The sequence below is a fragment of the Panthera onca genome, chromosome F1 (genome assembly GCF_046562875.1).
Source record: "Panthera onca isolate mPanOnc1 chromosome F1, mPanOnc1 haplotype 2, whole genome shotgun sequence".
NCBI classification, from domain to species: domain Eukaryota; kingdom Metazoa; phylum Chordata; class Mammalia; order Carnivora; family Felidae; genus Panthera; species Panthera onca.
In genome coordinates, this window is record NC_138355.1 from 24,103,154 (window position 1) to 24,117,566 (window position 14,413).

At 54.3% G+C, this 14,413-nt stretch overlaps 1 protein-coding gene across 4 annotated transcripts in view; it reads left to right on the top strand.

Moving 5' to 3' along the window:
• The window catches only part of LOC132686113 (protein FAM163A), a 79,620-nt gene extending 65,751 nt beyond the window's left edge, over nt 1-13,869 (top strand). For 3 of the 4 annotated variants that reach the window (XM_060643663.3, XM_060643666.3, XM_060643664.3), the window contains exons 2-5: nt 5,418-5,509; nt 9,135-9,156; nt 10,085-10,199; nt 10,763-13,869. In XM_060643663.3, the coding sequence (XP_060499646.1) occupies nt 10,107-10,199; nt 10,763-11,170 (501 nt within the window). In that variant the 5' untranslated portion in view covers nt 5,418-5,509; nt 9,135-9,156; nt 10,085-10,106 and the 3' untranslated portion in view covers nt 11,171-13,869. The remainder of the gene's footprint in view (nt 1-5,417; nt 5,510-9,134; nt 9,157-10,084; nt 10,200-10,762) is intronic. The other variant, XM_060643667.3, reaches the window with a different exon arrangement.
• Nucleotides 13,870-14,413: the final 544 nt, after the last annotated feature.

Here is a 14,413-nt window from a genome sequence, read left to right on the forward strand (position 1 = left end):
ACCTCCTTTGGCACTAACCAACTGCCGGGATTTTTAACTGGCCAAGAGACTCAACAGAAGCCCCCCAGACTCAGTCATTTTTTCTGGATCTCCTTTCTTTCCCATCCCTCCCTCTCTGGCCTACCTGCTACCCTACACCTCAATAAACTCTTTTAACTCTGTTATGTCGAGTGGTCCAGCTCTTACCACGTCTATTTCCAAACCTTGACATGGCCAACTCATCGAGGGACAAGTGAGAGCGAAGGGCCATCTCTTCTGTTGGCAGCAGAGGACCACAGGGACCCTGAGTCCTTGGAACAACATTCACTCTCCTTCGAAGCTGGCGTAATTTAAAATAACCCCCCCTTTCCCATAATCCTTACTCTGTGAGGGAAGGTGTGTCATTTACTTTCATTTTGCAGATGAACCTCAAAGAGATCATCAATTATCCAAAGTCACCACAGGGAGCCTAGAAAGTAGAACTTAAGCGCAAATCTTAGCCCTCGTAGCCTGGTGCTCCTACAACTATCTGCAGCGGATGAGCCCAGAACACCCGGCTGTGTGTTGGAATAGCACTCTGCATACAAAGCAGCTTCCCCATTAGAGCTGGTCATTCCATGTTTGGAATGTACAGAACATCAAGCAGTTGGAGTGGAGCTTTACGAAGACATGGGATTCCAAGTCTGTGCCTTCAAATGGTCTGTAATCTAATGAAGGAAGCAAAGTACACCCCCACAGGACACGAGTGTATGAACAAATATAGTTGTCTGGGGACAAATAGGAAGGCTAACCAAAAATGTGCAACATTAAGTGCATCATGGAAGGCTTCCTGGAGGTGGTCAAAGCCCCTTTCTTTCTTTACTCTTTGGTCAAGTTGGACCTCAGATGCAGACGGTGAAGATAATTATGCTGCGTGCAATCATAGCACATTACCACTTACCATGGGTGTGTGCCAGGCCCCTCTCTTGCGTTATTTGCTTGTCTCTTCTTCCAGTCCTGTTCAACTCCTTCCATCGGCGGCCATTCTAACACTTAATGAGATCCATTGTTTTGGTGTGTGTTCTTGAACATGTGAACTGTTGATCTGTAAGCTTGGATTTTAAGTTTATGTAGGCACTATTTTACATCTCACTGTTTGTTTGGGGGTTTTTTGTCTGTTTTTCACTTAGCGCTGTGCTAAGATGTACGGTTGTTGCTATGGCCCATCTGGTCTGTTGCCTTCCACAGAGGCGTCATCCCTGATTTTACTTCTCCACTCCCCAGTGATGATCACTGAGCTTGCTTCAGTTCCCTGCCTCCATAAACAACACAGCCATGAACATCTTTCACACATGACCCCCTTGTGGACGTGTCGAGAAATTTTGGGGACATAGACTCAGGCGCAGAATTGCTTCTTGTGGGGTATCTGTGAACTTAATATGACGAAGTAACACCAGGTCAATGGCTGCTCTCGCTACACCCCTCCCGCAGTGTCCCTGCATTCCTGCAGATGCTCGGATCCTTGGCATTATCCAGCTCTCTAATTTTTGCCAGTCCTACCAGCGTAAAGTAAGAGTGTACTGTGGTTTCAATTTGTCTTTCTCAGATAGGCATGAGTTTGGGCATCTCTTCACTTTCCTGTTAGCCTTTTTGGTTACTTATTTTGAAAACCACCTGTCCATTGCCTGTTACTACATCCAGGTTCCCTTTATCCCCTTTAAAAAAAATTATTTATTTAGATAGACCACATGCATGCACACGTGCTTGCAAGCAGGGGAGAGAGGGGAGCTCTGTGCTGTAAGCATAGAGCCCGGTGCAGGGCTGGATCTCAAGAACCCTGAGATCATGACCTGAGCTGAACTCAAGAATTGGATGCTTAACAAACTGAGCCACCCAGGCACCCCTGCAAGGGTTCTTTGTATCTCCTATAGAGGCCTCTTCTCAAATAGCACACACCTCTGTGGGGCCGTCGTTACCTATGTATTGGGCACGGAGGAACCTATCTGGCCATCGTTTTTCACACCTTCATCCTGGGGATGTGGGCCTGCCAATGGCCACAAGCACAGTCAGAGTAAAAGGAAACCCTTCCTCCGATCCCCTCTGCCAACCTCGCGTGAGGATTGCAGTCTAGGAAGTCTGGTAACAAGGCAAAAAACCTGTTCCTTTTCTCCAGGGCTGCTAACCTGCTGTGTCAATTTCATGAGTTAATAAATGATTGGAGAAGGCTTACTTGCCTCAGAAGAAATTGAGATCAGTGGTGCTTAGGCCCCACTCAATTAACTTGTGCTCCTAGGGGGGCTGAGTGGGGAGCAGGGGCAGCCGGTCGTTAATTACATGTACCGCTGCCAGCTGTGGCCGCGCGTCTCCTGCCAGCATCGCTCAGGCAGCGAGGAGGTGACCCTGCGTCAGTGAGCTGAAGTCACTCAGGGCAGGGGCCCTTCAGACACAGCACAGGCACTTGGCCTTGTGAGGAGTGGGACACTCACTTCCCAACACGTCCTATCAGGTTGGCCGTTAATACCCCCCACCGGCCTCTACCAGAAGAATGGCCTTTAAGATCCCCCACCCTGGCGTCTTTGTTGGCCCCACCCCACCCAGGGTTGCCAGGTACCCTGGTTCTTCCGCACCTCCCTCTTCCTCCTGCCTTCTGGCCCACTTGCCCAAAGGACACAGAATCCGGAGCCAATCTTATGGGCGTCAGATGATGCTACAGACTCTGCAAAGTCACCTGCCTCCTTGCTGCCTGCTGCCTGAAGTCCTCCCAAAGACCTTCGTTCCTACACCATTTCCTAAAAGGGCCAGATGGAAAGACTCAAACCTGTAAAAAAGGCAGGTCCCCGAGCCCCTCCTCTGGAGATGCCTCGGTAGGTCTGGACTCTCCGTCTTTTAACACCCGACTCAGGTGATTGTTACCGTCAAGCTGATTTGAGAGACCCTGCCTCAGGACACCGTAGCTCCTGGTGTAGTTAGTGCAGATCTTCTGGAAGGAGAGACAGCAGCCTAATGGCAGGGCCCTGGCCTGGGGCCAGGAGGCTCCACTCCCAGTGCCTCTCCTGCTCCACCTCTATTTTGCTGTGTGTGGTTAAGCCAGTCACTTGTCCTCTCTGAACTTGGTTTCTTCATCTAGAAAATAGATAACCGGGTCAGATCCCTTAGAGTCCTTCCATTTCCATGTGTTTTTCTGTCAATAACTAATAGGTTAAACATGCATATTGCATGATTTGTGCTCAACGAACAACTTTGGCTTTTTTTTTTTTTTTTCCTTTGAGAATCCCTTCATGTTAAAATGTATTCAGTGGAAGAAATCTCCCCCTGCCCCTACATAAAAACTTGGGCCAGTCCCGTTGCTGGTCACCCACTCTTAGGTGATAATCTGTGGTGCCTCTCAGCTGTAGCTACAGACTCAACTTAGAAATTGGAATCATTGAACAATTGACAGTATTATGCTCCTCCTTTCTGCCAGTTTGGATCTGCTTTGGGCTAGAAGCAACTGGGGAGATGGGCCGTGTCCCTCTGCTGTCACACTCCCCCACCTCTTGCTTTCCTCCCGCTGCCCCCAAGAGCTGCTGTTTCACTAGCTGCCAGATTGAAATGGGGAGTTCTTACTGGTTAGAGAGCCGGGGAAGCCTCCTGGGCTCTTGCTTTTGTGGATGTTTTTTGTGGGCACTTTTGAGGGTCCCTGCTGGGCCCCTCTCTCCGGCAGCCCCTTTACCTCAGGCAAACACATCTCTCTGTCCCGGGAGGCCCTTGCGACTCCTTGCCCAGCCCCCGGGCATCAGGATGTCCAGCTCCAGCCTGGTGGACTGGGCTTTTCTCATGCCTCCAGGTGGCCCTACTGGACAGGACACAGGACAGCCAACCTCTGCCTGCCCCTCAGCCCTGTCCCTTGGGGGTTAGAGTGAGGATTTCGTGGCTCAGCAACAGCTCTTGTCAAGGAAATCTTCTGCACCAAATCTTCTCCAAATTTTTGGCCCATCTGTACTTTACAAAGTGGGAGAAAGTTTCCTGGATCCTGAAACAGACGTTTTGACATTCCCATGTACACTTCCCTGCTCTTGGCCAGGGAAGAGGGACCTGTCCCAACCTTACTTTAGTCTTCTGATTTCTATCAATTGGCATCTCAATCAGACTTAGATAAGGGGGCGCCTAGGTGGCTCAGTCAGTTGAGCGTCGACCTCGGCTCAGGTCATGATCTCGCAGTTCCTGAGTTCAAGCCCCACATCAGTCTCACTGCTGCCAGTGCAGAGCCCTGTTTGAATCCTCTGTCCTCCTCTCTCTGCCCCTCCCCCACTGCGCTCTCTCAAAACCAAATAAACATTAAAAAAAAAAATTTAAGAAGAGTCCCACTCTGACATCCAGCTACCTGTGATTTCCGTATTAATGAGAGTGAGAGCATCTTTGAGAAAAGAAAGCCGGGGTGCCTGAAACATCCCAGGCAGATTCCAGGCAGTAAGGCCTAGATCTAGAAGGGAGGTGAAGGAGGGGATGGGCTGAGTCTGGAGGTGAACATCTGCCTTTCTCAACTTCTCAGAAATCTGCTCCTGAGACCAGCTGAACTCAGATGAGCACAGGGCCCAGAGGCATGCTAATGTCTGCCCTTTGACCCCCAGCTTCTGGCTGAGGCAGAGAACCCTGAGGAGGTCAGCCCATCCCCTGTGGAAGGTGATGCTGTGGGTCCACTTAACAGCTGGGTTCCCTCCCAATACAAAAACACCCAGTGGGGCCTTCCCCCTCAGGACAATGGGCAGGGCTAAGCCTCCCCAGAGGGCATCCTTCCTCTCCCCACTCCTGTACTCTCGGTCCCAGACTCCCCTGTAAATAAATTAGAGAATTTTCGCTTGAAGGGAGCCCCAGTAGTTAGCCTAGACTGGATTCCTAAATGTCCTGGTAGGATCCTGCCTCCCCCTTCTCCATCAGCCCACCAGTGTGAACTTGCTCATCCGACTGTCCACTTGGTATGTTGTCCTGGGGGAGGTCAGGATACTGGAGTAAGAGGAAGGAGTGTGTGGCTCTGGGCACTGGGAATACGGGCAGGCCCGGGGAAGAGTGGGGAAGGGTATGGGGAAGAGTGTGTGGGGCCGTGGAGGAAAGGACCAGCCATGCAGGCAACAAGGACACGTTCGCCAGGGCACAGCCCAGAATTCTCCAGGAGCGTGAGCGACTCCCTGCCCCCCATTGAGCCTCACTTCCCAGAATAGGCAGGAGCTCGTGCCCAGTGTCCTGTGTTGGCCAGCGGGGTCCGGACAGCAGTGCTGAGGGCAGCAAACAAAGACGGGGTAGGATGTGGCCTTACAGGTCTGTCCTCGGGCTCCTGGGCTGAGAGCCTCAGAGACTGAGGCAGCCATGGAGGTCGAGAGCCAAGGCCCTCTGGGGGGTGTCCATTCAGAATCTTGGAGTCAGTTCGTCCTCTTGGCCTCTCTCTCCAGCTCTCACTGATCTTCCCCTCTCTCCTCTGGCAGGAACTGATGTCCTTGGCCATGACGCACCCCCAACCGCTGTCTGCTCAGGCACAGCCTGTGTGACTGAGCCATTGCTGCCCCAGCTGTTTCACGTGAGTGTGTGGCTCAGGCCAACCCTCTGTCCCCAGGAGAAGGTGTCCGGGCCCTGGGTATCGAGGGGTGTTGGTGGGGAGGAAGTCCAGAAAGTCCTGGTCACAGAGGGCAGGCCCGGGAGTCTTTAGCGGGCAACAGGTTTGTCCTCTTTGGCCGTCCTTGGTCCCTGACTTGGCCACCACTGAACCCATCTGTTCAGATCCACTAGGCCCTGGGAGGGGACCTCTTTCTCCTGTCCTTTGGAAGCTCCTCAGAAGGCAGCTGGGTATTATGGAGACTTTATGGCACTGGCCCTCGGGTCCTGACTCAGACACTTGACTTCAGGCACATCATTTATTTAATGGTCTGGCTTCCTCTCCTGCATGTGGAGTTTTTGCGTGGTGCTGAGGTGTATTAGTTATCTCTCGCTGTATAATGGGACTACTACAAACTTAGCAGCTGAAACAACACACACTGATTACCTTGCAGTTTCTGTGGGTCAGGGATCCAGGCATGGCTAGCGGGTTCCTCTCTCTGGGTCTGTCATAAGGCTGCATTCGGGCATCTTGGGGCTACAGTTTCATCTCAAAGCTCAACTGGGGAAGGACCCGCTTCCACTCTCACTTGTGTGATTTTCCAGTTCCATTTAGGTCATTGGACTGAGGGCCAGAGGCCACCCTCTGTTCCTTGCCACATGGGCCTCCCAGCATGGCGACTTGCTGCGTCCAAACCAGCAAGGGAAGGAGTTGGCTAGCAAGAAGGTAGTCAGAATGCTACATAATCTATTCACAGAAGCGACATCCCGTCATCTTTGCTGTGTTCTGTTGGTTAGAAGTAAGTCACAGAGGGCACCCACCCTCTAGGGAAGGCGACTACCTGAGGCATGGCTGCCAGAGGCCATCTCAGAGCCTCCCTATTGCAGGAAGGGCAGTAAATGGAAGCACACTTGTAGACTGTAGAGTGCTGTTCTTTGCATTGAGTTGCAGAGAGAACCTGAACCCACCGGAAATAATAGGAGCCACTGGTTATGGGAATTTCAATGCCAAATTGTACCATTAGTAGGGGGCCCTCAGGGAGAGTGGCTGGGACCTGGCTTGTTCCCTGCCCGCCCTTTATCTGTGCCTTCTTGGCTTATGATTTTAAGGCCAGATTTAATCAGACACAGACAACATCTGGGCCTTCCTTTTCCCCACAAATAGCTGTGTTTGCAGGATCTTTTGGAGTTTCCAAGGGACTCTTGCACACATGAATCTCACTTTTTCCTCACAGTCATGCTTGTAAGCTGAGTTTTTTTTTTTTTTTTAATCTTTCTTTTACAAGTGAGAAAGGAGGTCAGTTTCCAAGATGGGGTGGCTGCTAAATGGCACAGCTGGACCTCAGATGGGTCTTCAGATGTGCGCCTCTGCCTGCCCTGCCGTGCTCCCCGTTTCCAGGTCACTTGTGCCGTACAGCGTCAGGGTACTGAGAGAGGGGAGGCCAGGCATGGAGGTCAGAAGGAGGGGAGGGCACTGTTCTTATATAGCTTCATAATTCGCTGCATCCTAAAACGGGCTCAGCTCATCCCAGGGGACGAGGCCGAGACTTTCAGGTAGAGTGGGTCACTGCTGCCTCCAACTTCAGGTCACTCCACAGGCCTCTGTCTCTTCAACAGCCCTCCCTGGTGAGCAAGCAGGGGAAGCAGGGGAAGTGGACTGATGTTGTAATGAGGGCACATACATTCTCCTAAAGCTGAGGTTCATCTCCTCACCCGCCCCCCGCCCCCAAACCCAGCGAATGCCCAGTGAAGCCCTGAAGCATGGCCCACCGTGGATCTGGGCAAAGTCAACTTGGTCTGGAACAGTGATGCTCAGGTCTGAAAATGGGAAGCGAGCCGAGAGATACAACTTGCTGCCCCCTGGTGGTGGGTCTGAGTCATAACTGCCAGGCCCATGAAGGAAACGCTGCACCACGAGGTGATTATCAAGTACCCACTTGGCACCCAGCACTGTGTACAATGTTGCAGGCATAGGAAGCAGTAGAGGACACAGCTCCTGATCCCAAAGGACCTCTAAAGTACTGGAGGAGTTAAGATGTTCCCATGTGAAACTTGACAAGCATTTTACCGGGACAAGATTTGAAAAGCGGCCAATGGGGGAGCCTGGGCGGCTAGCTCAGTTAAGCTTGACTTCTGCTCAGGTCGTGATCTCAAGCTTCCTGGGTTCGAGCCCGCGTCAGGCACTGTGATGACAGCTCAGAGCCTGGAGCCTGCTTCCAGATTCTGTGTCTCCCTCTCTCTCTGCCCCTCCCTTGCTCGTGCTTTCTTTCTTTCTTTCTCAAAAATAAACATTAAAAAAAAAAAAAAAGAAAAAAAGAAAAGTGGCCAATGAATGGAAGGGGAGCCTGGGTGGCTCAGTCGGTTAAGCATCTGACTCTTGATTTTGGCTCAGGTCATGATATTGTGGTTTGTGAGTTAGAGCCCTTCATTGGGCTTTGTGCTGCTGGTGTGGAGCCTGCTTGGGATTCTCTCTCTCCCTCTTTCTCCACCTCTCCCCTGCTTGCTCTCTCTCTCTCTGTCTCAGAATAAATAAATAAACTTAAAAAAAAAAAGTGGCCCGTGGAAAGGCTTTGCAGTAGGAGTCTAGAGAGAGAACACCACTATGGGGAGGTCAGGGAGGTCTCTCAGAGCCCTGGATGGTGGGTAGGATCTAAACAGGTGGAGAAAGCGGGTTCATGCACTCCTCTACCCAGAGTTCTTCAGGAAACCCCCTCGCCTCGAAGAGAGTTAAATGCCAATTCCCTGCCTGGCTCACAGCCTCTCCCACTTCCTGCCTACCCTGCCTGAGCCTTTGCAGATTCGCTACAGGTCCTGGAACCCCCTGTGGTCGTTCACATGCCTGGGCTGTTCATCCAGCCCTCTGCACTTGTCTACTGGACAAGCTCCCTGTCTGCTTCTAGGACTCAGCTCAAATGTAACATCTTCCAGGGAACCTTCCCCGAGTAGTTAGCTGCTCCCTCCCCTGTGTCCCCACAGCCCCTGGTCTGTGTGTCTTACACCATATCATCCAGTATATGAAGTATCTTTTCATCACGAGGCTCTAAGCTTCTTAGGAACTGGGCCTTCCTGGTGGACGGAAGATTCGTGTAGGGGGGCAGTGGGAGGTGGGGAGGGAAGACAAATTGGTGGTGAGCACGCAGGGAACTGGAGCAGGGCAAAGCCAGGGCACATGACGGTGGGGGGCAGGAGCGACCCGGGTGAGGAGGAAGCGCTCCTTCCGCCAGGTGAACACAGCAGGGCCTACACCTTCCTCAGGGGACCGCAGCTTGCGTTCCGGCCCCACTTGCCCTTTGAATGAGGAACATCCCGCCAGGCCCCTCGTGGCAGCCCTGGTGAAAGGCTAGAGGTGGGAGCACCCCTCTGGAAAGAGGGTGATGACTTAGGCCGTCACAGTTGAGTGTGAGATACCAGAGGGATGTGCGAGTGAAGCGTCTACCTATCAGTAGCGGGAGGCACAGCTGGAGACCGGGCTGGGGACGTGTGGGTTTCTCGGTGGTGGACCACACAGAGGGGAAAGCAAGGTGAGGGCCTTAGGGACCGATGTAACCCTTGGGGCCTTTTTCAGGGGTAACACTTCTTCCAACATCTCTGTCCCTTTTATTGTCTTGCAGGTCACTGTTCCCTTTACTGAACGTAAGTGCTCATGGGCACTCTTCCTTCCTCAAGATGCCAAGTCTCCTCCCACCGTCCCGCTCCATTAGCAGGGCCAGCCGTGGTCCCCAAGTGCCCGGAGGGCGGTGCCTGAAAGGGAGTCTGCCTGAGGCCACACAGCCTCACGTCCAGAGCTCACCCCTGGCCCATTATCTGCATTAGCAGGACCCGTCCTCCGGCCTCGCCACCAGCTTCCGGGAGCCAGAATGCTGCCCATTGCCCACTCCCCCTGGGCTTACCTTGCCCTTGTTTTCCATAAGAGTTGAAAAGAGAGGAGAGATGCCCCCGAAAGGAGTGTGGGTTTGAGCCAGGGCAGAACCGGGCAGAACTTTTCACATTCGGACCCTGTCCCCTCCACCTGGGTCAAAGGCTCAGGAGTCTGCTGTTTGTGTCCTGGAGGGCAGGGATTAAGAGCATGGCGTCAGGGGTGAACCAGGCTGGACAGGATCTCAGCCAAACCAATCAAAGCCTCGGTTCAACGTGTGTGAAACGGGGATAATGGATAACTATCCCAAGAGGTATTTTGAGGATTAACCGAGACAGCCAGGGAAAATTTAGGGCAGTGCCACAGACTAAGCCCTCAGGAGAGGAAGCCGCTGTCTTTGTGTCTTGGAATCATGGGGTGAGTGTGTGGAGAAGGAGAAGAGAACTAGAGAAAGACAGCAAGATCCTTTGAACAGACGCAGAGAGCAGAATTATGTCCTCAGTGAGCACTCTGCCTCCTCTCTTCCCTCCTGCAGCCGTAGGCCTTCAGGTCCGGCTGGCCCAGGCACAGGAAGTCCCTGGGGCCCCTCCTATTCCAGCTGCCCTCAGGTCCGCCCAGCCTCCAACTGTGTAGAAAGTTCCAGGAGGCCTCCCTGCCCCACAGCCAGTGTGGCCGCCCCTCACCTCTCTGCACGCATCTTTGCAGAGTTTGATGGGGCATCGGGCGGATGACAGCGGGAACAGTTGTGATCACTGGCGGAATCCTAGCTACGGTCATTCTCCTCTGCATCATCGCCGTCCTGTGCTACTGTAGACTCCAGGTCAGTCCCCAGGGGGCACCGGGGGCAGAAACCGGGGGCCCACTTGGAGGGTGACAAAGCCCAAAGCCATGGAATGTGGGAGGCATAAGTTAAGGGGGCTGGGAATTGGGGGTGGCCAGAGGGAGCCATGCAGCCCCCACACCCTGTACACTTTGGAGTCCCCAAAGGCAGTGTGCTGGGAAGATGCTGGGTCACTGTGTTGTGTGTCCTGCGTATCTGAGCTTTCAGGACTGGTGGGAAAGGCATCCTTCTGGGGAGACAGAAAACTGCTCCCAGCTGCCCCAGTCCTGTCCTCGATAGGACAGACATGCCTCTCCTCTCTGCCGCCCCGCCTCTCTCAACCACAGCCCGGAGCTGGAAGCAGGGGGAAGGAAGAGGGAAGGTACTGGTCTCGCAAGGCTGGGACTGTGTATTGGTGGAACGTGGGCGTCTGGTGTTGCGTTTTAGTCTCGACACCCGGAAGCTCTCTGCACAGGGTCCTCCGTGGACAGGGGCGCGGGTGCCTTTGTGCGCTGGAAGGGGAGCATCCAGCCCTCAGGCATCCCTCCCCACTCTCCCCTCAGTATTACTGCTGCAAGAAGAGCAGGGCCGAGGATGCAGACGAGGAGGAGGAAGAGCACGACCTGCCCACACACCCCAGAGGCCCCACCTGCAATGCCTGTAGCTCCCAAGCCCTGGACGGCCGAGGCAGCCTGGTGCCTCTCACCAGCGAGCCCTGCGGCCAGCCGTGTGGGGCGGCAGCCGGCCACTGCACCACCTGCTCCCCGTACAGCTCCCCCTTCTACATACGGACGGCTGACATGGTACCCAACGGGGGCGGAGGCGAGAGGCTCTCCTTTGCTCCTACATACTACAAGGAAGGGGGACCCCCGACCCTCAAGCTGGCAGTACCCCAGAGTTACCCGGTGACGTGGCCAGGCTCCGGGCGTGAGGCCTTCACCAATCCAAGGGCTATTAGTACAGACGTGTAACCCCGTTCACCCCTGACCCCTCCACGTACCGATGCTGCTCTCCCAGCAGGAGCCATGGGGGCAGCAGGTGATCCCCTCCAACAGCCCACGAGGACTGTCTCAGTTTCTTTTTTTTGGCTTTTCTTGCCCCACGGTGGAATCCAAGCTATTGAGTGCAGTGAGGACCAGGGCAGGGCCCGGCCCCGGGGCTCAGAGGTGGGGGCTAGCAGGTGGAGCGGGTGGCTTTGCAGGCTTCCGTGCTGGGACCGTCCTCTGCCGGCTCTGGCCCCGTCATAACCGCTCTCGCTCCCCTCGCTCCCCCAGCTTTGGTGGACGGCGGGAGGAGGCGCACCAGGAAAGCTAAGCAAAGGCCCCAGAGGCCTCCAGACTCCTTGAGGGATGGACGAAAAAGGGGCCCAGGGCCAGGGGAGACGTGAGAATCTGAGGAGGGAGAAGGAGGTGCTCCGGGGACCTCCCCAGGACCCGCGAGCTACAAGGAATCCAAGAAGTAGTTCGCGGTCTAGTTTCGTATTTGGTCATCACGAGGGCCACAGCCTCTGCATCTGCTCCAATAATGGGCACTGATTCCAGAACACACAACAGCTGTACCGGCCCCCTCTCTCGTGGGACACGTTGAGTTGACTTTCAGGGTCACAGCATAAGGTTGTTTGTGGAGGATGCACCGAAAGGGTCATGTCTAGCCTTGTCTCCCCGCAGATCCCTGTTCTCGGCCTTGGGAACCAGCTGCCCCTGCCGGAGAACCTAGTTCAAAGTTTTGCTGCTGAGTTTGAGCAGCTTAGCGAAGGAGGTCTACTTGCTGATGGTCTCTGGGGCCCTGGCCCACCAGCCTGAGCGCAGCGTGCGGGAGCAGTGTTGTGAGGGTGTGTGTGTGTGTGTGTGTGTGTGTGTGTGTTCTCCACCAGCTGGCAGAGAACACACACACCAGGGGCTTTGCCACCTTTGGGAGCTGCAGAGGGAAGGGTCTCTGATGTTCCAGCTAGAAAGGAAGAACTGACCCGCAGACAGCAGGAGTGAAAGGTGATTAAGGTGGCCGGTCCCCATGGCAACCAGCTGGCTGGTGCGGGGAGAGCCTGCAGAGTCTCCCAGGGGACATTCCCTGGTAGCTGGATTCCATGGATTCTGGGCTTGCTTCCCTCCCACCGCTGCTCCCCCCAACCCCACGCCAGTCTCCAGCGGGGGGGGGGGTGCTGTTAATTGTCCAAGCCTCGCCCTCAGTCCCCACTTAGAACTAGGCTGTGGCCTTATGCCATTTGAAGGAAAGCACCTGATGGGTTTTCTGGTTTCCTCTACAGTAAGGGGTGGCTGCTCCCCCCTTCTAAGGGCATACCTATCCCCCTCCCCACCACTGTGGCATCACAGAATGCTGCAGAGGGTGGGGCAGGGGAAGAGCTGGCCCCTTTGCTGGAATCCCAATTTTGCATTTGAGAAAGGGCCAGGTGCAGCTGGGAGAGAGCGGGGCAGGGAGAGAATTCACCACACTTCTTGCTCCACTCTGTCTGGACACACTTGTCACCTTGCATCTCCTCTGTAATTAGTGCACACTGGCTGAAGAATCAGAGGACCTGGGGGTCTGGCACACACGCTCTGGTCACTCATTAGCTCCAGGGCCAGTCATTTGTCGTCTCCGAGACCCCATTTTCTCCAGGAAAATGAGACCTGCCCAGATAGACCTAAGAGCCCGCTAGTACTCCAAACAGCCAGGACTTCCTGAAGAGACCTGCCCGCTATGCTGCTTTCCTTGCCCTCACCCTGGCAGGGGCTGGATGTACTTACCGACGGCCTGATCCAGTGTGCAAGGATGTGTGTTGAGGGCTGAAGGACCACGGTGAAACACAGGTTTAGCGGGCACAATGATTTTCACGGTCAGGGAAAAGCAACCATGTCTGATCCTACTGAGTGATTTCAAACAGTAGCATTTCCTAACATCGGGAGGCAGCTCTGGGTGGGGGTGATGAGCTCTCTCTCCCAGACCAGAGGGACCAGCCTAGGACAGCAACTTTAACCTGCTCCATCCCCTGAGCAGTCCTCATTGGGCCCAGGTGCACCCCCTTGACATGAGCTTCTGGGTCTAGCAGCCATTGTGGCTTCCCGATGACCAGCCCCAGTGCCTCCCCGCCTGGGAATTTCACAGCCAATAGCCACAGCAAGGGCTGTCCCTCCTTTGTACCTTCTGCCTTTGGAGAAATCAAGACAGCCCAGTCAACTATCACCTGCTTCTCGCATCGATCTATTGGGGTCCCTCAGTGAAAAGCATCTTAGACAGTCCCCTCTCCTCCTATAGCTTTCTTAGCCTAAATCTTATCAATCTACACACCAAAATCTGGGTTTTGGGCACTGGAGGGATGATGGGCCATGGCCCTCCCCCACACAGCCCCACAGTGCACAGGACACAGTCTCCAGATTGCCTGTCTGTCTCCCCGTAGCTGTGACGGTCTAACCTATGGAAGAGGAAGCCCACCCATTCAATTGTGCTGCACTTTTTAGCTATGGAGTCTGTGCTACAGGACACTCTTTGGACACCTTTCGAATTGTTCCCTAACAGGAAGAAAAGGAGAGGCTGGGAACACCCTGTCCTCTCCGCCATCTCGTCTCCACCGCCGTTTCACTGCTCCTGCTGCACATTTCCTGTCCTGCATCTTTGATAACTTGGAGTCACAACCAAGTGAATGTCAAAATAAATGAGGAATTTGAAATAGAAATCCCACAGAATGCTCTGTTATTCACCTGAGGAGGGGGCAGCTGGGCACGGATTTAAGAGTGAACGCTCCTTCTTATTTCCCAGAATGTCCGTTTTCAACACCAAGATGTACCAGCTGCTTCTCCCTTCCTGCTTCTGCGCTAATAGGTCTCCTCTGCCATGTCGCCTGCTGTCCCCCCGCCCGCCCTGCTACCTCAGTCAGAACTCGCACCCAGGGAGGATGTGTTGTTTGTTGGGAGAGGGGATGTGAAGATAGTAGCTGCTGCCGCCCCTGAGGCGGAAGTGGCCCAGCCCGCTTACAGGGAGCCTCACAGGGAGCAACCCAGGCTTCTGCCCTGCTCCCTGCCCCCCCCACCCCCTCACTGTCCAGGCCCCTGGTGTCCCCACCTGTAGTTCTGGGTTAAATCACCAACCCTCCAAAGCCTGATGAGACCTGAACACACTGCCAGCCCTTGCACGTTGGGAAGAGACAGAAGAGGAGAGCGTTTGGGGATCAGAACCTGGCAGACGCCGCAAAACCAGGAGAGGCATGGAGTGTGGACCAG